The sequence below is a fragment of the Trifolium pratense genome, linkage group LG7, assembly GCF_020283565.1.
Source record: "Trifolium pratense cultivar HEN17-A07 linkage group LG7, ARS_RC_1.1, whole genome shotgun sequence".
Lineage (NCBI taxonomy): Eukaryota > Viridiplantae > Streptophyta > Magnoliopsida > Fabales > Fabaceae > Trifolium > Trifolium pratense.
Genome location: NC_060065.1, coordinates 21814988 through 21837234, shown reverse-complemented (window position 1 = coordinate 21837234; position 22247 = coordinate 21814988). Strand labels below are relative to the sequence as shown.

General features: G+C 35.6%; 6 protein-coding genes across 9 annotated transcripts; 4 read left to right on the top strand and 2 right to left on the bottom strand.

Annotated features, from left to right (window-relative positions):
* Positions 1–2209: 2209 nt before the first annotated feature.
* On the top strand, positions 2210–5691 carry LOC123900170 (putative pentatricopeptide repeat-containing protein At3g13770, mitochondrial). Its single transcript, XM_045951491.1, has 2 exons — positions 2210–2947; positions 4076–5691. The coding sequence occupies exons 1-2, from the start codon at positions 2515–2517 to the stop codon at positions 5518–5520; spliced, it is 1878 nt and encodes a 625-aa protein (XP_045807447.1). The 5' UTR covers positions 2210–2514; the 3' UTR covers positions 5521–5691.
* A 2742-nt stretch (positions 5692–8433) lies between these two features.
* LOC123898950 lies at positions 8434–9512 on the top strand. Its single transcript, XM_045949994.1, has one exon. It carries the CDS (start codon positions 8466–8468, stop codon positions 9258–9260), a length of 795 nt encoding a protein of 264 aa, XP_045805950.1. The 5' UTR covers positions 8434–8465; the 3' UTR covers positions 9261–9512.
* Positions 9513–10135: 623 nt separating this feature from the next.
* On the bottom strand, positions 10136–10607 carry LOC123896053 (magnesium-chelatase subunit ChlH, chloroplastic-like). Its single transcript, XM_045946499.1, has 2 exons — positions 10503–10607; positions 10136–10384 (listed from the first exon to the last, which is right to left on the bottom strand). Exons 1-2 carry the CDS (start codon positions 10605–10607, stop codon positions 10136–10138), a joined length of 354 nt encoding a protein of 117 aa, XP_045802455.1.
* A 61-nt stretch (positions 10608–10668) lies between these two features.
* On the bottom strand, positions 10669–12549 carry LOC123896052 (magnesium-chelatase subunit ChlH, chloroplastic-like). Its single transcript, XM_045946498.1, has 4 exons — positions 12487–12549; positions 11799–12108; positions 11629–11711; positions 10669–10797 (listed from the first exon to the last, which is right to left on the bottom strand). The coding sequence occupies exons 1-4, from the start codon at positions 12547–12549 to the stop codon at positions 10669–10671; spliced, it is 585 nt and encodes a 194-aa protein (XP_045802454.1).
* Positions 12550–13645: 1096 nt separating this feature from the next.
* On the top strand, positions 13646–18320 carry LOC123899605 (putative pentatricopeptide repeat-containing protein At3g13770, mitochondrial). Of its 4 annotated transcripts, XM_045950775.1 has the most exons (4): positions 13646–14379; positions 14723–16535; positions 17072–17966; positions 18043–18320. In XM_045950775.1, the coding sequence occupies exons 1-2, from the start codon at positions 13947–13949 to the stop codon at positions 16165–16167; spliced, it is 1878 nt and encodes a 625-aa protein (XP_045806731.1). In that variant the 5' UTR covers positions 13646–13946; the 3' UTR covers positions 16168–16535; positions 17072–17966; positions 18043–18320. The 4 variants fall into 4 exon arrangements, with proteins under 4 accessions (XP_045806731.1, XP_045806732.1, XP_045806730.1 ...); XM_045950776.1 differs by having other exon boundaries at positions 17817–18320; XM_045950774.1 differs by having other exon boundaries at positions 17072–18320.
* A 1200-nt stretch (positions 18321–19520) lies between these two features.
* On the top strand, positions 19521–20172 carry LOC123897712. The gene has a single exon (XM_045948450.1). It carries the CDS (start codon positions 19630–19632, stop codon positions 19948–19950), a length of 321 nt encoding a protein of 106 aa, XP_045804406.1. The 5' UTR covers positions 19521–19629; the 3' UTR covers positions 19951–20172.
* Positions 20173–22247: the final 2075 nt, after the last annotated feature.

The following is a 22247-nucleotide window of genomic DNA, read 5'->3' as shown; positions in this document are numbered from 1 at the left end:
CGGCGAGGGTCCGTGTGGTGGCGAGAGATAGTGAGCATTCGGGATGGTGTTGGAGAGTCGGGGGGAGGTTGGTTCAGGGAGCATGTTGTTAGGATGGTGGGGGATGGTTCAGATACTCTTTTTTGGACTGACCCCTGGGTGGATGAGTCTCCTTTATGTGAGCGATTTGGCCGTCTGTTTGCTTTATCAGAGACCAAATTGCGTACGGTGGCTGAGATGTTCTCGTTAGGGTGGGGGACAGATGGGGCGGCTTGGGTTTGGAGGAGGCAGTTGAGGGCGTGGGAGGAGGACATGTTGAGGGAGTGTCAGTCTTTACTTGCTAACATTTCTCTACAGGCACAGCTCTCAGATAGGTGGCAGTGGCAGCCAGATCCTGACACAGGTTACACTGTTCGAGGAGTTTACCAGCTTTTGACCACTCGTGATTCGGTTACTATGGATGATGCAGATCATCTTATTTGGCATCCTCAGGTTCCTTTGAAGGTATCCATCTTTGCGTGGCGTCTACTTCGCGACAGGTTACCTACAAAGACAAACCTGGTTATTCGAGGCATCATATCTTCTTCAGCACAGGTGTGTGTAGCTGGTTGTGGGGAGGCAGAGTCGGCTCATCATTTATTCATCTCTTGTAGTTGCTTTGGTTCTCTTTGGGCTTTGGTATGCACGTGGATTGACATTTCGTTGACGGACTCCAGTACTATCCGGGACCACTTTGTTCATTTCTCATCATCATTGGGTGGTTCTCGGGCACGCAGGTCTTTTTTGCAGCTTATTTGGCTTGTCAGCGTATGGGTCATATGGACGGAAAGAAATCATAGATTGTTCAGAGGCTCAACTAGCACTCCTCTTCAGTTATTGGACAAGATCAAGTTATTCTCGTATAGGTGGTTGAAGTCAAAGAATATTACTTTGGCTTTAAACTACCATAGCTGGTGGTCGAGTCCTTTGTTATGCTTGGGCTTTGTATGATTTTGATCTTTATATTTTTCTTTTTGTCTCTTTGTAAACTCTTGTAGCTCATCGAGGCACACCTTGTGCTGAGGTGACTATTTTTAGTTAATATATATCTCATTTTAGCTTCTTCAAAAAAAAAGAACTCATATTTTTTTTTTCTTATCATTAGAGCAACCGTGATCATGACATAGTGAGTATAAAAAAAAATTCAAAATATACTTTATTTAAGGTGTCGTATCATCAATTTAATATTGATTTTTTTCTATGAGTTGCATAAAGTTTGCCAAAAAAATCAACTTAAATATGAGTAATTATTAAATGTTAAACAAGTCTTGTTTAAAGAAATGACAAACCACCATTTTAGTCCTTGAAAGTGTATCTCGCAGTCACATTTCTCCCAAAATGTATCAAAATTGCAATTAGGTTGACAAGTGTCTCTTTTATTAATCATTTTGATCTTCAAATATGATTTCAGATAGTCAACTTAGCACTCAAATGTATTTTACGTTGGTCATTTTAGTCCATAACATTACTAATAAAAGAGATACTATGAGTGTATTTACAATTTCAATATATTTAAGGATCAATATAACAGCGAGTTACACATCCAAAGACTAAAATGATGGTTTGCTCTTAAAGAAATGATACTATATAAATGAAAAACATATACATGCATTATAGTGAAAACACACTATGTCATTCGTTGTTGTAATATATGCATCTTTTTCCAAAAATAAAAGTATTTTAAACTATGTATTGCTAAGCACATATACATATTACTAGTACATAGTAGCAAATGAAAATTGAAGTGGGGGCTCCTGCCCACACAACCATGTAAATGGCTCCGTCCCTGATTACATACGCACTTAATTTAGGAAGGGCAATGCAATTTTCCTTAAAAGAGAAGAAAATCACATGTTTAAAAAAAATTAATACTATTGACAATTTTGATTGTATGATTCTTTTATTTTTTATAAGTTGATGGCTAGAATTTACATTTAAATAAATAAGTAAAATGTAAAATGCAATTGATCAATATGAATCTTGAGAGTGGATGGTTGACCGCCGCCCCATTGTCTTGGAGAGTAGCTTTGCTCCATTTCTATTAGCTCCTTTTACTCCTTTTCTTAGTATGGATGTGTGATATGTGGCAAAATTTAATCTAAAGGCTGATATTAAAAACTTAAATTAAGAATTTGTTTAATAAAAGGAGTAAAAGGTGGTAATAGAAATAGAGCAAAGCTGCTCTCGTCCTGGAGGCTTTGTTACGATTTTCATGTCTAAGTTGGACTTCATAAACCCAATTTGGAGTCACACATCAAATGTAATGGACTCGGTGTGAGGATTTATATAGAATTGACCAATTTAAGGTGGAATTAGGTTCGATTAGTATTAATGTACCAACTTAGCGGGGACTTGGTGTGATTCTATTAATTTGCGAATGATGTTGCTGACTTGCTGTTGTTTCTACCTTTTTTCATACTATACAAATACTATTGAATTACCCCTTTGAACAACGTTAACTCATCATACCTTGTTGTTTGTTTCCATTCCAAATCAATGTTTCTCACAAGACGTAAACATGTCTTACATTCAATCCACCAATCCTTCTATTCAAACTCACGCACTCTCACCATCTCCACCACTCACATTCACCTACAACAACCACTTCTACAAATGGCCCTTACTGGCTTTAACATGAAGTTTCAAAACTACTACGAACTCTTGAACGAATGCGTGCATAAAAGGGCATTCAGAGAAGGCCAGAGAGTCCATGCCCACATGATTAAAACCCGTTATTTTCCTCCACTGTTTCTCAGAACAAGGTTGATTGTATTTTATACGAAATGTGACTCTTTGGGTGATGCTCGCCATGTGTTTGATGAAATGCATGAACGGAATGTTGTGTCGTGGACTGCTATGATTTCGGCATATTCTCAGAGAGGGTATGCCTCTCAAGCTTTGAATCTTTTTATTCAAATGTTAAGATCAGGTATATATTATATATACTCGGACCTTGTTTGGTTAAACATTTTAATTAAATGCCTATAGCATAAACGCTTATGTATAAGCTAATTCTATAATGTGTCAAGAAAAAGATGCTATTTTTATAATAATAGATACAGTAAAGTGAAATTCTTTTCATATAAGCTATAAGTTGTTTTCATAAGCTATCATGGAGTGCTTGTGAAAATAAGCTGAAAATAGATTATGGACATGTCAGATGTTCTTTATTAGCTCTCCCAAACCGTATTAAAAGTACTTATCCTAGTAAATAAGCTCAAATAATACAAACCAAATAGCCCTTGGTTTGCACCTTGCACAACTATAACAAAATTGATAATTCTTAATTAAGGACACATTACAAATGATTATAAAAAGAATAAACCATTGATTTAGTCCCAAAACTATGACTTTCTCTCCAATTTAGTCCCTAAACTAAATAAATATAATAAATAATCCTTAGAGTATATGAAATCCTTCAATTAAGTCCTTGAAGTATATGAAAATTCATCAATTTAGTCTCGAACATCTTAATAGCAGGGGCTAAATTGATGGACTTTATATACTTTAAGGACTACTTTTTATATTTACCAAGTTTAAAAATTAAATTGAAGCGAGAGTGATAGTTTAAGGACTAAATTGATGGTCCAATCATTATAAAAATGTCGTAATGTTTGTTTCCTTTTAAATTTTGTATTCAAATATTTGAAAACTTAAAATAACGTGAAAATGAAATGGTTTTCAAACCAAACAGACCTCGTCAGTGAGGTGATTTAGGAACTGATCTACATTGGGTGCTTGATTTTGCTTTATAAAGTATGGCTTGTATGTTGGAGTAGATGTTTTGTCAGTTGTTATACTTGTGTTGTTATACCCAAATTGATAACATAGAATTCTATGTAATGGTCTTTTGAAAAAAGGACTTAATCGCAGATACTTGTGTTGACTTGCACCTAGATTGTGCATAAAAGACCTATTGATCTTGTGATAAGCATGTTGAAAGAGCTAGAAGTTAAAAATTTGAATTTTCTTGTGTATCAACTTTGGACTTAATTTTTGGTTTTTTTTTTTTTTTTTAGTGGTTTACAAGTGCTGACGTAACCGTGCCTTTTCATAGGTACGGAACCTAATGAGTTCACTTTTGCTACAGTGCTCACTTCATGTACAAGTTCTCTGGGTTTTATTTTAGGGAGGCAAATCCACTCTCTTATCATAAAATCAAATTATGAAGATCATGTTTTTGTTGGCAACTCACTCATTGACATGTATGCCAAAGATGGTAAAATTCGTGAAGCTCAAACAGTGTTTGAATGCTTGCCAGAAAGAGATGTAGTTTCTTGTACTGCTATAATCTCTGGATATGCACAACTTGGTTTGGATGAAGAGGCATTGGAGCTATTTCGCCGTTTGCAAGGGGAAGGAATGCAATCAAATTATGTTACTTATACTTGTGTTATAACTGCGCTTTCTGGGCTTGCTGCTCTAGATCTCGGAAAACAGATGCACAACCATGTTCTTCGCTCTGAAATTCCCTCATTTGTGGTTCTCCAAAACTCATTGATTGACATGTACTCAAAATGTGGAAATCTCACTTACTCAAGAAGGATATTTAACACCATGTATGAGAGAACTGTTATGTCTTGGAATGCAATGCTTGTTGGGTATAGCAAACATGGAGAGGGAAGAGAAGTGCTTGAGCTTTTTACTTTAATGAGAAAAGAAAACAAAGTCAAGCCCGACAGTGTCACAATTTTGGCTGTCTTATCTGGTTGCAGTCACGGAGGACTGGAAGACAGGGGACTGAATATTTTTCAGGAGATGACCAGTGGAAATTTTGGAGTTTTGCCAATGATGGAGCACTATGGGTGTGTTGTTGATTTGCTTGGTCGTTCTGGTAGAGTAGAAGAAGCTTTTGAATTCATTAAAAAAATGCCTTTTGAACCAACAGCTGCTATATGGGGTTCCCTTTTAGGTGCTTGCAGGGTACACTCAAATGTTGACATTGGTGAATTTGCAGGTCATCAACTTCTCGAAATTGAGCCTGGAAATGCTGGGAATTATGTTAATCTGTCTAATTTATATGCGTTGGCAGGAAGATGGGAAGATGTAAGATCACTAAGGGACCTCATGTTGAAGAAGACAGTAACAAAAGAGCCCGGAAGAAGCTGGATTGAGCTTGATCAGGTACTTCATACTTTCCGCGCAAGTGATCGCTCTCATCCAAGACGAGAAGAGATATGTGTGAAAGTGAAGGAATTATCAGTTAAGTTTAAAGAGGTTGGTTACGTTCCTGATTTGAGTTGTGTTTTACATGATGTGGATGAAGAGCAGAAGGAGAAGATACTTCTAGGCCACAGTGAAAAGTTGGCTTTGTCTTTTGGTCTAATTGCTACACCTGAAAGTGTTCCAATTCGTGTCATAAAAAATCTGCGTATTTGTGTTGATTGCCATAACTTTGCTAAATATATCTCAAAAGTCTATAGCAGAGAAGTGTCTTTACGGGACAAAAATCGGTTTCATCGAATTGTCGAAGGGAAATGTTCCTGTGGAGATTACTGGTAAGAAGACCCTGATAGAGAGCACTCAATGACTAGGTTCTTGGTACTGTGCAATTTATGAGGTGAAACAGAGGAAGATGGATGAAAAAGGAAACATTGGCCTGCCAAAAGTGGGATGTAACTTATGAGAAGATTCAAAGTAGTATGACAATCGGGTCATAAAGAATTCAAATGCTGCATTTTTATTGGTTATTTCTTTACTCAGAATCAAAGAATTGAAAAATTACACCTACAGTGCAGGAACTTTCAGAATTTATTGCGCTTCTGTCCCTGTTAGCCCCGATAACCTCGACCCTGGCTTCTTCTGTCTTATCTGCCTTGGGTCTGCCTGTTGCTGCTCTCTTTGCAGTGCTTATGGCTTTTCCTTCATAGCGGATATAGTTTTCATTTCCAGGGTGCCTACCATTCTTGCCTGTTGAGGAAATCATCTAAGATGTACTACAGATATTCATATTTATTCTTGTAGTTTTTGTTTTATGATTTTGAATTTCATATTTTGATTTTGTTATGCGGTTTTTATTCAGAAGCTTCATTGGTAAGCGGTTATGTGATGGCTGCAACTTGTGTTAGTTTTAGGATGTTTTCCATGGGAATTTTCTTTAGTGGGTATTTTGTGAATGAAGTCCTTGTTAAACTTGTAATGTTGCTGCTTTTTAGCTCAAATTTAAATATTTGAATTTTGGAGATGTAGGTGTCATTTGTGTCTGTTATTCATTTGAATTTTCCATCTTTGACACATAATGTTCAAAGTAAACCACAATCTTTTGTCTCTGGCAAATAATGTGCTGTATATATCTCTTATAGAAATTGCCTCTTCTTTTTTTCCTCCTGTTCCATTTTTTTTATTCTTCGTTTCAAATTTGACAAGTGCTTCACTTATTCATGATGCGATGTCTGATCTGTTTTTTCAGCTGAAATTTGGTGCATTGCACAAATAGAGGCTTCACTTTGCTGTAAATGGATTCAATGATGACGGGTGATTTGTACTGAACTGTCTATGTTGGTGTTGAAGTTGTATGAATTGCAGTTAACCACTTCAAGAATTTGAGTGGAATTTCTATTCCAAAAAGTTCTTTACATTCCTTGGAGGCTTTCTCTGTGCAAAAGCTCATATGTTTCTCAAAGTGAGTCTGAGAACCCAACGGCGTGATATTTTGATATTGTTTTTGGAATGCAAAATTTTGATAAATTGAAAAATGAGTTCTCTGTGCAAAAGCTTATATGTTTTATGCAGAATGCTTTTGCAGTTGCTGCTTTTCCTTTTAACTTGCACGTATCTGGATCAGGTGGCATCTTTTAACAAGTAGAACTGGGTGATCCCTCAAACTTTATCCCTGAAAGTTTCCTTCCCTTCATGAACATACCTTTTGTTTCAGGAGAATGATCAATTAGTTTTGGCTCCTTGTTCGGACACCTTGTCGTTTAAATAAGCTTTTCGGGTCTTGCGTCCTTTGCAGACTCCTATATCCTGGTATAATTTGATTTTCTCTCATCAGCCATCAAGATCGTTCCTAGTATGGGGAATTTTCCATGGTAGATTGTCTACTGATGATAACCTCAGAAAGAAAGGGTGTGTTACAGTCTCTATTTGCATTCTTTGCGGTCTGCGGAGCAGCAGCTGAAATGAAACAACTTTTGACCTTTTCTTGCAAATCATGTAATCCTACAACTATTCTTATTAACACCAACCATGAAGATGAGAGACACTAACAAAAGAAACCTCCACTTCTCAATATCTCTGCATTGTTAAATTCATGCCATAACCTTCCAACCATTAAAAAAGTCCATTCCTTTCTCATTACCTCCAATGCATATACCAATTCAACTGCTTAAAAAATCCTCACTTTGTATGTTAAGTTTCATGGAGTTTCACTTTCATGACCAAATTCAGTTATTTTATAAGTTTTTACTAACAAAAATTGTAATTTTATAAGCTATTTTATTGTAAACTACCTTAAAAAGCTTATAATAATACATAAAAGCTTACGTATTTAATTGTATAAGTTGTTTTGTATAAGCTCAAAAATAAATCAACTAAAACAAGCCTTTAGTAATAGATTGAATCTCTAGCACATTCTCTAGTTGTTAAGTATTTACTCCTGACTTACTTTTTTTTTTTTTTAATATGTAGAGAAGTCATAAATTGAATCTCTAGCACATTCTCTAGTGTTTCACCGCTTATATCATTTGATTAGGTTATAATTATAAAGATAACAAATAATTGATATTATGTATGAAGTTTTTTTTTTTTTTTTTTTTTGAGAAATTATGTATGAAGTTTTTATTGTCATCTAATTGACCACTAGGTAAGGAACCCCAAAACCGGTACCACAATCACTGTATATGTATTGTTGGACAAGCAACTGATAATTTAAAATTGGTCTATAAGTTCTAATTCAACCAGCAAAAAATGCCAAAATTTTTAGGTCAGATGTCACGACTGGGGTTCTAACCCCGACTCCCTCACTTGTGTGTGTGTGAGTTTATAAAAACTTTGTCATGTCGTCTATTAAAAAAAATTATCAAAAATTTCCATTTTTTTTTTCACGCAAAATAAATTCCAAATTAGATAAAGGATTTGGTGATTTTTATTTTTTTTGGGTACAAAGATAAAAGATTTGATGCTTGATTCCTAATAAAAAAATAAAAAAAAACTAGCCGTTAATATAATATCTTTTTTATCACCAAAACAAAATAATAATATCTTTTTATTTGGGCTGACCCGATTGAAACGTAATCTAATCTTTGAAAGATTTTGCAAATTAACCTAATATCATATTCATATAAATACATAATAATAGCAATCAATAACACTTCAGTTCACAACAGTACTCTAATCTCTCTCTCTTACCTAATCTTTCTTTCTTTCTTTCTTTGTTTTCTTTCTTATTACTTGCGCGCCCTAATCTTTCTTTCTCTGTTGCTGCCAAAAAGAAAACAGAAACAATCATGAAACGCAAGAACATCGATCATGATGATGTTGTTGTTTTTGGTGTCCGTGTCTCACCAGGTGGTTGTGGTGGTTCTCGTCATTTGCAAGATGATGTTTTTACCAAGAACATCATCAACAACTCTGTTACAAATGATGATGTTGAAGATGGTGTTGTTTTTACCAACAACTCTGTGTGTCTCTGTCTATCGTTAGCTGCTGCCGATAGTGTCTCTTGCCGTTTTCCATTCCATTGTGAGACAAGCGATGATGAAATCCATTTTGCAAAGAAACGAAAAATTTCCGTCCAAGAAACAAATAAGAACAACATATGCAATGCTGCTCCTGCTGTTGTTCATGTTCCTGTTCCTGTTGCAAGAAGACCAAGAAACTGGAATTTTTCAACCGGGTTGGTTCTTTACGATGATCCATGGAAAATCAAGAAAGTGTTGAAACGAACTGATCTTGGCAGTAATTGTAATATCTTGATCAAGAGTGAATTGGCCAAAGATTTAATTGTTCCGGTCTTGGGTGGTCGTCAAATTTGTGAGAATAGAGACGTTCGTGTTCCGGTATGGGATTTAGACACAAACTCTGTCCATTCTCTTGTTTTCACCATTCGCCCTTCGAATCAAAGCCATGTCTTTAAAGACACGTGGATAAGAGATTTCGTACTTCGAAGGAACTTAAAGATTGGAGATGAAATCGGATTACTTTGGGATCAATACAACCGTCAGTTTGTTTTCTCGGTTCTCCGTCCCTATTGGGTCATCAAGTCAGAGGAGATCAACATTAGTAGTTATGATTGTGGGTAGTTATTATTCATTATGATGTTGGGTCTGTATCAAAATTAGGATGATCAAAGGAGACCAACATTAGTATTTAGTTAACAACATCATGAGTTGTCTCTACTCTCTACATCATTGTTAATTTTAGAGTATAGCTAGCACAAACCCTCTGTTTGATAGGTTCATGATTTGTTAAATACTATTAATTTGTTTATCTTCATACAAATTTTGTTGTCCAATTGGTTTTTCATCAATTGAGAACATATGTTGAATCCTGTATTCTTTGTGCACAACTTGAATAAAGTTTAACTATTGCAGTTATATTATATAAATGAATAAGTGACATTTTCTGTGTTTGAGGTTACAAAAACAGTTTTGCTTCATGATTGTTTTCTTATTCACTAAGTATGCCCTGAAAATCAGGGCTTCGTTTTGGAGGATTATATGCATTAACTTGTTATTGTATTGTTAGGTTCAGGTAAAGGAGAAAGTTGTACTTATGGTTGAGTTTCTTATTTGTTATTGTCAATGAGAAGTTCTAGTAATGTTCAAACCGTGTCGATGGAACTTCTGATTCGTGGACAAATATTATTAGTAATTTCATTGTTCTGGATAGTATTAATGATATCTTGTGGAAATGGTTATTTGCAGCAGAAAATTCTCATTCACCTCGCTAAAATTCCCATGCTTTTCTCTATCACCTCGATAAAATTTGGTTTTTGACAAGTACTGAATCCATGGTTCGTTTATGCCGAATCCAAGGATTGAGGTAAGTTTGTTAGATACATCAACAACTTGACCCTTGCTATTAGTAGTTCTCTCCACAAAGGAAGTAATTGCTCCCCGTGATGCTTCAGTTATTTGGCGAAGAAGCTCTACATCCTTTAATACTCCTTTGTCACTTAACCTGCATTTTCGGCCGGAGGAGTCAGATAGCTTATTGTATTTGCGTAGCTCCAGCGTTTGGCTAGGGTAGCCTCGGAAGGGTTGTTTGCAGCATAGTAATAGACATTTGGAATATTCCCGATCAGACTGTCAGGGTAACATACATCACTCATCCCTACCTGCTTTCCAGGCATGAATTCAAGGGAACCGTGTGTCCCGAAATTAAGAACAGCATCAGCTTTGAAAATTTTCTCGACAGTAATATGCTGCAAAACAATGATGAGGGCTAGCAGATTTGGAGAAAAGAAACCGCATAGGATCGCCTTCATAACCAAATGTAGGTTGAACACCGGTGAATACATTACCGTATTGTTTCCCGTATACCAATAGATTCTTTCCGTCTGCATTCAGATTCCCGGGAGGTTTTCCCCAATTTTCTTCTAATGCTGTTGAATAGGGAGTGAGAGCTTGGTATTCACGAACATTCATTTTGTAAGCAATGTTGAGATTTGGGCTGCTGAATTGCGCTTCTTTGTCGTGCAATATATCTTCAATCAATGCTTCTGAAGTCTCCGGAAGACCTCAACATTGTAACCATCACCTTTAGGTACGCAGCAGTTCTTACATTTCCTTTGTCTGGTGGGAAACTGAAGACAGTAATTGCTAGTTTCTTATCTTCCTGTACGTGTACACATCAATAGAATTTCAACAATATAAGTCAAACTTCTCATAAATCAAATGAGAATATGCAGTAATTTCAAAATGAAGGTTTTACTGCATTGCAAATGCATATGATATTAGTGAGACACACTTATGATACTGGCGACACTGTATGATGAGAAATTGAGATCAATATGATTTTTAGATATTGGTGAGACAAAATTATGAATTTACATGAAAGATGAAGTTCGAATAAATTCCTATAGGAAATGAATAAAAGATCAAGAATGCAACGAACATTTATATTGTCCCACAATATAAAATGCCAAGACATGAGGCTACTCTTTCTGTTAACAAAAGGCGACTTCTAACTAACATGTTTTCATTTAGGCCAAATCTAACAAAAGTAAATATCAAAATTTCACTGATACTATTAACTTCTTTTAACTTTTTCTTCCCAAAGAGCCTAGTCGTGAAACTCACACACTAAGTGCGGAGAATTCACCACAGCCTTTTACCATCTCAGCTGCACTTATTGGACTCTTTTAACAGAATAGAGTATGAAATATGGTTCAAAGTAACAGAATTTATCAGTACAGATTATTTCTATATCATTTACAGTTTGAGTAAATATCAAATATAGAAACTCGCAGATTATTTTCGATTTCTAATTCATTGAAATTAACTCTTAATAAGACAATAGGAACAAACAGAGAAAATTCATATTGGATATCAACTTCAATCTTCATTATATTATTTCCCTACACAACCTTATGAAATAATCTTGCAGGCAATTTTATGATTTTCCTTGAACCAAATATGCGATAAAGATTTTGAAAATGTTAAGTACCTTTGTTTTTCTCTTCAATTCAGCCCATCTGATTGCCCTGGTGCATAGCTGCTCCACTCTCTTGTGAAGAGCATGAGATTTTCCTGAAAACATAGCCAGTAAACAATAAACATCACTGAATTGTTCTTACAAGTAAACGGTTAAAGGACGTGATAGTGAGAATATTTTACCAGTTTTGGGATCTCGACTGGTGAAAACTATTGGCTCCATGCCACCATCTAGCTCAGGCAATGCAACTTGAAGAGCAACCTGAATTGGATGCAAACCCAAAGTACTGTTCAGCCATTCTTCAGTTGTTTGGAAAACCAGTGGCAATGCAACAATATAAGGAACATCAAGCTTCATCAAAGCTTCAATAGCCCTTGGATGATCTTGCCTAGCAGATCCTCCAACAATAGCAAAACCAGTCAAAGATATCACCGAATTAACAAACGGTTTCTTAGTAATAGGATCAATAGAGAACCTCTCTTGCTTACTTCTCTAAAAAATTACTTCTCTTGAAAGTGAATTAAAATACATTATAACTAAGTATCTAATGCTAAGAATGTGTTTGGATGGAGGAATGTTTGGAAGAAAAGTAATATTTTGAGGAATTTAATTTTATAAGTTTAAGCCTGCAACAATTCAATAAGAGTAACTGAATTTTATTATTGGACAACCTGCATTTTATTCAGCCAGCAGGCTAGCAAGGAAGAAGAATTTGTATGCTATTTTTATATGATATATTAATTAATATCATTATGTATACTAACTATAGGGGTCATTCAGTCTTAGGCGATTGATGATTCAGATTGTAAAATCATTGAATGGACTGTTAGTTACTGTACTTATCATCGAAGTTTGTTGCTTTGTTCATACTCCACTCTTGAAGATTTCTAGTCGGTATATCTTATTTTCTTTATTTTGCATTATGTCATCCATTTTTGTTTTTATTATTTTTACAAGGTTCACTCTAATTTGATAAATACATGCGAGTTTCACCACTTTATGTGGAACTTATTTCCAAAATCTTGAGACTCGTGTGAATTTCACTAAATAAGATAGTGAGTGTTGATAGAATGAGTGTTGTTAACACTCCTCAGTCCTCATCTTGTTTATTCATTGATCGCCACAACACTACATCATCGTGCTGAGTGTTTTTTGTCTTCGGATTACCTACCATGCAATGGTTTTCGATGCTTAATTTAAGAGTGTTCTTTGCAAAATGTCCCAGAATTTTTGGTTCCGAAGGAATGGCAGACTATCAATTCTACAGAAATTGAGGTGCAATGTTGGCAAAATCTATGCATATACCAATTCCACTGCTTCAAAAATCCTCACTTTGTATGTTAAGTTTCATGACCTTAATTGTGTCCTTGGAGTTTCACTTTCATGACCAAATTCAGTTACTCTTATTGAATTTTTGCAGGCTTGTGGTGCTTCTGCAACATTAAATGAGGGAACTTATATTCATGGGTATGCATTGCAAAATGTGGTAGTTTTCTGGTGGGGAAGGCATGCATTGCTTAGTGATAGAAACAGGCTTTTCTGACGATAGATCCATTAAACAAGTGCTAATTTCAAAGCCTAATTTCAAGTGCTTTAGGAAAATTTGTTCATGGTTGGTTACCTTCTAAAGGGCTTGTTTAATGGATCCATCAGATGTAGTGTACACTTGGAGACATCTATCTGTTGTGGCATGTGTGAGGCGAGTTAAGTCCCACATTACTTAGAAAAATTGATTATGGTAGCGTGCTTGAATAGTTGTAGTACCAGTACTAGAGATGTACTAGTACTCAGAGTTACCATGTCCTATGTACCAGAATAATAATGATCCTGACTTCTTTGCAGCTGTCTTTATTCATAGTCAAACCTGTTCTGTTATACAGGAAAATTTACTACACATAAAATCAACAAGATCCCAACATATTTCAGAAAATTAAAAGGAATCAGAGTTTTCTTAACTCTCAACGAGTTTTTAACACGAAACACATGATACAAGGAAAAGATTATGAACTACTCTTACTTTTCATAAAAAAAGGACACGTCACCGATGATGCCATTAGGAGTGGCGCCTCCAATGGTGCCACCATCCCTTCATGGATGGAGACGTTGACACCGATTTTTATAAAAAAAATTGTGAGTTACATAAGCACTTAATTTTTTTTTATACGCACTTAATTTAGGAAGGCCAATGAAATTTTCCTTAAAGAAATACATATGTTTTAGAAAAAATTAATACTACTAACAATTTTGATGGTATGATTTTTATACCATACAGTATTGAAAAACCCCTTTGAACATCGTTAACTCATCAACCTTGTTTCCATTCCAAATCAATGTTTCTCACAAGACGTAAACATGTCTTACATTCAATCCACCAATCCTTCTATTCAAACTCACGCACTCTCACCATCTCCACCACTCACATTCACCTACAACAACCACTTCTACAAATGGCACTTACTGGCTTTAACATGAAGTTTCAAAACTACAACGAACTCTTGAACGAATGCGTGCATAAAAAGGCATTCAGAGAAGGCCAAAGAGTCCATGCCCACATGATTAAAACCCGTTATCTTCCTTCAGTGTTTCTCAGAACAAGGTTGATTGTATTATACACGAAATGTGACTCTTTGGGAGATGCCCGCCATGTGTTTGATGAAATGCATGAACGGAATGTTGTGTCGTGGACTGCTATGATTTCGGCTTATTCTCAGAGAGGGTATGCCTCTCAAGCTTTGAATCTTTTTATTCAAATGTTAAGATCAGGTAGGTATATATAGACTTTGATGAAATGCATGAACTTGGGTGCTTGATTTTGCTTTATAAAGTATTGCTTGTATGTTGGAGTAGATGTTTTGTCAGTTGTTATACTTATACCCAAATTGATAACATGGAATTCTATGTAATGGTCTTTTCAAAAAAGGACTTAATCGCAGATACTTGTGTTGACTTGCACCTAGATGAGTATAAAAGACCTATTGATCTTGTGATAAGCATGTTGAAAGAGCTAGAAGTTAAAAATTTGAATTTTCTTGTGTGTCATTTTGGACTTATTTTTGGGTTTTTTTTAGTGGTTTACAATTGCTGACGTAACTGTTCCTTTTCATAGGTACGGAACCTAATGAGTTCACTTTTGCTACTGTGCTTACATCATGTACAAGTTCTCTGGGTTTCATGTTAGGGAGGCAAATCCACTCTCTTATCATAAAATCAAATTATGAAGATCATGTTTTTGTTGGCAGCTCACTCCTTGACATGTATGCCAAAGATGGTAAAATTCATGAAGCTCAAACGGTGTTTGAATGCTTGCCAGAAAGAGATGTAGTTTCTTGTACTGCTATAATCTCTGGATATGCACAACTTGGTTTGGATGAAGAGGCATTGGAGCTATTTCGCCGTTTGCAAGGGGAAGGAATGCAGTCAAATTATGTTACTTATACTGGTGTTATTACTGCGCTTTCTGGGCTTGCTGCTCTAGATCTCGGTAAACAGATGCACAACCATGTTCTTCGCTCTGAAATTCCCTCATTTGTGGTTCTCCAAAACTCATTGATTGACATGTACTCAAAATGTGGAAATCTCACTTACTCAAGAAGGATATTTGACACCATGTATGAGAGAACTGTTATCTCTTGGAATGCAATGCTTGTTGGGTATAGCAAACACGGAGAGGGAAGAGAAGTTCTTGAGCTCTTTACTTTAATGAGAAAAGAAAAGAAAGTCAAACCCGACAGTGTCACAATTTTGGCTGTTTTGTCTGGATGCAGTCATGGAGGACTGGAAGACAGGGGACTGGATATTTTTCAGGAGATGACCAGTGGAAAATTTGGAGTTGAGCCAAAGATGGAGCACTATGGATGTGTTGTTGATTTGCTTGGTCGTTCTGGTAGAGTAGAAGAAGCTCTTGAGTTCATTAAAAAAATGCCTTTTGAGCCAACAGCTGCTATATGGGGTTCCCTTTTAGGTGCTTGCAGGGTACACTCAAATGTTGACATTGGTGAATTTGCAGGTCATCAACTTCTCGAAATTGAGCCTGGAAATGCTGGAAATTATGTTATTCTGTCTAATTTATATGCGTTGGCAGGAAGATGGGAAGATGTAAGATCACTAAGGGACCTCATGTTGAAGAAGACAGTAACAAAAGAGCCCGGAAGAAGCTGGATTGAGCTTGATCAAGTGCTTCATACTTTCCATGCAAGTGATCGCTCTCATCCAAGAAGAGAAGAGATACGTGTGAAAGTGAAGGAATTATCAGTTAGCTTTAAAGAGGTTGGTTACGTTCCTGATTTGAGTTGTGTTTTACATGATGTGGATGAGGAGCAGAAGGAGAAGATACTTCTAGGCCACAGTGAAAAGTTGGCTTTGTCTTTTGGTCTAATTGCTACTCCTGAAAGTGTTCCTATCCGTGTCATAAAAAATCTGCGTATTTGTGTTGATTGCCATAACTTTGCTAAATATATATCAAAAGTCTATGGCAGAGAAGTTTCTTTGCGGGACAAAAATCGGTTTCATCGAATTGTAGGAGGAAAATGTTCCTGTGGAGATTACTGGTAAGAAGACCCTATTGAGAGCACTCAATGACTAGGTTGGTGAAACGGAGGAAGATAGATGAAAAAGGAAACATTGGCTTGCCAAAACTGGGACGTAGCTTATGAAAAGATTCAAAATAGTATGACAATTGGGTCATAAAGAATTCAAATGCAACATTTTTATTGGTTATTTCTTTACTCAAAATCAACGAATTGAACACTTCTGTCCCAGTTAGCCCCAATAACCTTGACCTTGGCTTCTTCTGTCTTATCTGCCTTGGGTCTTCCTGTTGCTGCTCTCTTTGCAGTGCTAATGGCGTTTCCTTCATAGCGGATATATTTTTCATCTCCAGGGTGCCTATCATTCTTGCCTGTTGAGGAAATCATCTCCAGGTATTCATATTTAGTCTTGTATTTTTTATTTTATGATTTTGAATTTCATATTTTGATTTTGTTATGCGGTTTTTATTCGGAAGCTGCAATGGTAAGCGATTATGCGATGGCTACAACTTGTGGTACTTTTAGGATGTTTTCCATGGGAATTTTCTTTAGTGGGTATTTTGTGATTGAAGTCCTTGTTAAACTTGTAACATTGCTGCTTTTTAGCTCAAACTTGTAACATTTTCTTTAGTCTGTTATTCATTTGCATTTTCCATCTTTTACACACAATGTTCAAAGTAAACCACAATCTTTTGAGTCTGTCATAGTATCTAGCAAATAATGTGTTGTGATATGTCTTATAGAAGTTGCCATTAAGATTAGTTATCTTCAAATTTGATAAGTGCTTCCCATTTTTCATGATGCAATGTCTGATCTGTTTTTTCGGCTGAAATTTGATGCATTACACTTATAGGGCTTCACTTTGGTGTAAATGGATTCAATGATAACAGGTGATCTGCACTGAACTGTCTATGTTGTATTAATTGCAGTTAATTACTTCAAGAATTTGACTGGAATTTCTAATCCAAAAAGTTCTTTACATTCCTTGGAGGCTTTCTCTGTGCAAAAGCTTATATGTTTCTCCAAGTGAGTCTGAGAACCCAACGGCGTGATATGATGATAGTGTTGTTTTTGGAATGCTAAATTTTGATAAATTGAAAAATGAGAAGGACATTTTATGCAGAATGCCTTTGCAGTTGCTGCATTTCCTTTAGACTTGCACGTATCTGAATCACGTGGCATCTTTTAGCAAGTAGAACTGGCTCTTGATAGCAAAAGAGAATTTTTCTCCATTCCTCAGTTTCAGATTTTACTCAAGACAAGAAATGGGTCCCTCAAGATTTATCCCTGAAGTTTTCTTCCCTTCATGAACATACCTTTGTTTCAGGAGAATGATCAATTAGTTTTGGCTCCTTATTCAGACACCTTGTCCTTTAAATAAGCTTTTCAGTTCTTGCATCCTTTGCAGACTCCTATATCTTGGTATAGTTTGATTTGGTCTCATATCATTCGGCCATCAAGATCGTTGCTAGTATGGAGAATTTTCCATGATAAACTGTCTACTGATGATAACCTCATAAAGAGAGGGTGACAATCTCTATTTGCTGTCTGCAGAACAGCAGTTGAAATTAAACGACTTTTGGCCAATTTGGGATTGGCCGAGCTTTTGCTATTAATATTAACATTTTGGCCGAGCTCATGTGATTTTGCACCTTTATTCTCTATTTGTAACAGGAATTGGAGCTTTCAAATAAATGATGTCCTTCGGCTTGGAATCATTCACACCTATTGGTTTAATTAGTATATTCACAACAATGGCAAAGTTGACGGTCAGAATATACATTGGAAGTATGCCATTAACTGATTGTAGCATCTACTTATATGGTTGGTAAATACTTTACAGGTCATATACCCTCCTGTGTCCCTAATTTACTCATTTTAAAGCACTTTGATGTACCAGGACATATTAATAAAGTTCCTTGTATCATTCAAGTTGACCGGATCCCTCCACCCTGTTGGGATAAAATGTAATGCAAATGGAGCTGCTAGAGCCTCTCTTAATCATGCAGGAGGAGGTGACATTTTTTCGTTTAATTTCATCTCCAATGTCAGTTGCATCAAATCCCTACCCCCCTTAAATCTCCTAAATATTGTGTTAATTATATATTTCAATTATATCTTGAGTTATACCCAGGCTTCTTCAGAGATCCTAAATTCTAACTTGCATTTTGAAAAAAATTCAACCACCCATGTCGCAATAGATAATATCGTTTATCAAGTATTATCTACTTGGTTTTTTTGACACAAAAATTGTTACATGTGAATTCAATTTGTGGATACTTCCACCGATGTGAAGCTAAACATTGCAGCAATTCCTCTATTGGGAGAATATACAATTTTTAGCTGCAATGTCTGGTATCACATCAAAGAGAGAGAATAATGAGGAGGATCCATATATCTAAAACAACCTAAACAACTTAAGAAAACAACGGGCATGTACTAAAAAAAATCTATTTTTTTATCTTACTCTTGTGTTTGATTCAGATTTTTTCAAAAATCATTTTATTAAAAAAATCATTTTTTTCATTAAAATGAGAATTTATTTTCAATAGCTTTTATCAAAATCTATTTTGTTATCATTCATCATCCCTCACCATTTTAAAAAAATAGATTTTAATGATTGTAAGCAAACGGCAAATAGCTTTAGATTTTTTTCAAAATCTCTAAAAAAATTATTTTCTTGAAAATTATTATTTTTAAATCTCAAACAAACGGGCCCAAAATTGTCTGAGTAAAATTAAGTTTAAAATTCTAGAATCCAGACATGTAAAATCTTGAAATTTTAGATATGTATAGGGGCGTTTGGATTATAGAATTTTTTAGATTTTAGAATCATAGTAAGTTATTTTTGAAAATTCAAGGATGTCTCGAGAGGATTAGAGGAAGCAAAAAAATAATTTATTTTGGGTGTTTCTTTTGGCGCCCGCGAAGTTTCTCGCGCTTCGTAATCACTGTCTGCTACTTAAGTATTTATAACATCTACTACTTAAGTAACAGACAATTAAAAATGGAAAAGAGCAGGACGCACGAGAAAAACAAGGGCGCTAAAAGACCTCATTTATTTTCTGTAAAAAAAAGAATTTTCCTCTTCCCACCTCCCATGTTTCTTCCTACCCTGTGTTTTCCTTTTTTTGCCCTTGTATAAAAATTTCATAACACGTTTTTCAAAGTTTCTCTATTTCAAATTCAGAAATTTTTTGTAAAATACATTCCAAAAATTTTTTCCAAGGAAAAAAAGAAATCGGAACGCACATTTCGAAATATTTATTCAAGGATAAAAATATAAACCATCGGGTAGAAAAGAAATACAGGGTGTGGGAAGAGAAACAATTTCCCAAACTTCCACCAAAGGTCTACAGGCCCACTTGAAAGCAGCTTAATCCAAATCCCTCTAATCACACACTCTTTCTCTTTCTCTTTCTCTTTCCCACACAAGAGGGATCGAACAACAACAACAACACAAACTCTACAATCAATCGCATCCACCATGCTCCGCCAGCGCCTCCTCTCATCTCTCCGAATCCGCGGCGGTTCAAGCACCGGTGCAAGCCGATGGACATCCCCAGGCCACGAAGAAACACCCAAAGGCTATCTCTTCAACAGAACACCCCTACCTCCAGGTCAATCTCGCAAATGGGAAGATTGGGAACTTCCTTGCTACATCACTAGCTTCCTCACCATCGTTATCCTTGGTGTTGGTCTTAATGCTAAGCCTGATTTAACCATCGAAACTTGGGCTCATGAAAAAGCACTCGAACGTCTCAGGATTGAAGATGCTGCAAACGCTAATAATGAATCTTCTGAATAGAGGTTAATTCGGATCGGAATCGGAATCGGTTAGGTTAAAGATGAAATGTTTGGTGTAATAATATGATGGTATAACTCCGAATTTGAATTTCTTTTGAAGTTTTTTTTTTTTTTACTATGATTTTTGCACATGTTTGTCAAGAAGAGATTGTTGACTCGCTTGTTATAACTTGTTTATGATCTTTTTGTTTGAATGTTAATAAGGTATTCCAGTTTTATGTTACTTTCTGGTTTCAATTTAATGTTGTTTTTATATAGTTATTTTGGTTCCTAAATGTGTGAGATGCTGTCACAATAGTCTCTGAATGTGTCAAATCTATGAAAATATACTTAAATGTGTCTTTCTGTTTGCTGCTCCAATGTAGCTCCTTTTGTTTAGTTAGTTTGATCTTGAAATCTATTAAAACGGACACTCCTCAGATTAGGTGTGTCTTGACACTGATAGGTGTGTCTCGACACTGACACAACACCGACATATATGATTACATTGAATTATGTCATTTTCTTACTATTATCGTTGTCATGCGTCAGTGTCGTGTCCGGTGTCCATTTCTGTGTTCGTGCTTCATAGCCTGAAATGTCTTCTGATGTCAATTTGTCCATAAAATTACTGACAAAAGACACACTTGAAGATGTTTGTGTAATTTTGAAACATTTTACAACTATAGTGGCAGACAGCACCTCACATATATTTAGGAACAAAAAAATAATTTACTCGTTTCATATTGCTTTAGATGAATGATGCATGTTTGGAGATATACTTGAAATAAAGCTAGAATTTGTTGCAATAATTTTAGTATGGGCATATTTGAAATTGTTCTTCTTGGCTTTAGATTAGATCATTGAGTGTTATAGTTAACATTGGGTTGGAGAATTTTCACCATTGATTTTAGTATGGACATATTTGAAATTGTTCTTCTTGGCTTTAGATTAGATCATTGAGTGTTATATAGTGAACATTGGGTTGGAGAATTTTCACCATTGATATGTGTATGCTTGTGTTGGGATTGTGTGAACAAATGTGTTGATTGTGTTATGTTGGTTTTCCTTGTTGATGATTATGGAGCATGGAAATGGTTTAGCTGGCTTTCGTCTTTAGGTTTAAAATTCAAGCTCATTTCAAGGTTTCATATTGAGAGAACCTTAACCTGCATTATCTTGTTCATTTTACATTCAAATTATTGAAATGTTGCGGACCGCTAATCGTTGACATGGAATATTGGTAGATCTTTTTGACTTGGTTCAACACACACTTTTAAGGTTGGCACTTATCATTTGATAATTTTCAGTAGTAGTAGTAGTTTAGGTTTGTGGGGTAAGTCTTGCATTCCTCTTAATTAGGTTACGGACCTGTGGGTCTTGCTCTACTACCTTGCTGGGTTTTGTAGTAGTTTCAAAATTGTGGTGCTGGGTTTTATCTTTGGATCAATTTGAATTTAGTACCCAAGTAATTTGTAGATGGCAGAAGAAGTACTTATGTGTGAGGGTAGTATTGAAACTCGTTCAGATGACTATGATCCTCTGGCTGTTTATATTGTTGTACTTCAGAACAGAGTCATTGAGATACACAATAGTTAGAATGCTGTGTGCTTTACTCCACATCTTGTTAGGATGATTAATACAGTGAGAGTAAACTAATCCAGAAAGCCTTTATAGTATATGTAAATTGTGAAGTAAACAAACAAGTCTAGTTCATCTATTTTTATATCTCCAAACATAAGGTAAGTTTGGTACTGTACGTAATTTGACATTGTATTTGAATACATTCAACAAGTGGGGTATTGCAAATAGTGTTGTGTGTGGTATTTGAATACATTCAACAAGTGGTGACCTATTTTCAGTGTTCTGATTAGTTGTTTCATTTGGAACGCTTTTAAGCAATTTCAACCCTGGTTTTCTTGATGTTTGTTGATGTTAGTTTACTTCAGATTAGTTAAGAGGAGTGTTAGCAATACTCTCTAACACTCTGATTGGTTGAAATCTATGCGAGTCCCTGACTTTGGAAACAGGTCCCACATAAAGTGGTAAGGCCCACATGAGTTTTGTCCAAATAGAGAGTGGTTGTTAGGAAGAGTGTTCAAAAGAGAGTATTGCTAACTCATCGATTAGTTAATATCATTGTAATGGAGCCAAGATGTTTGATATTCAGTTATTGATTACCTTAGTGGGTCTTCAAGGGAGTGGAATTCTAATGAGGTTTATTCATCTGGCCATTCCCACCTCTTTGTTGCCATTGCAGTTGTGTCCCTTATTGGAATACTGTTAAATATGACTGGTTTAGCATTTTAGAATTGCTAA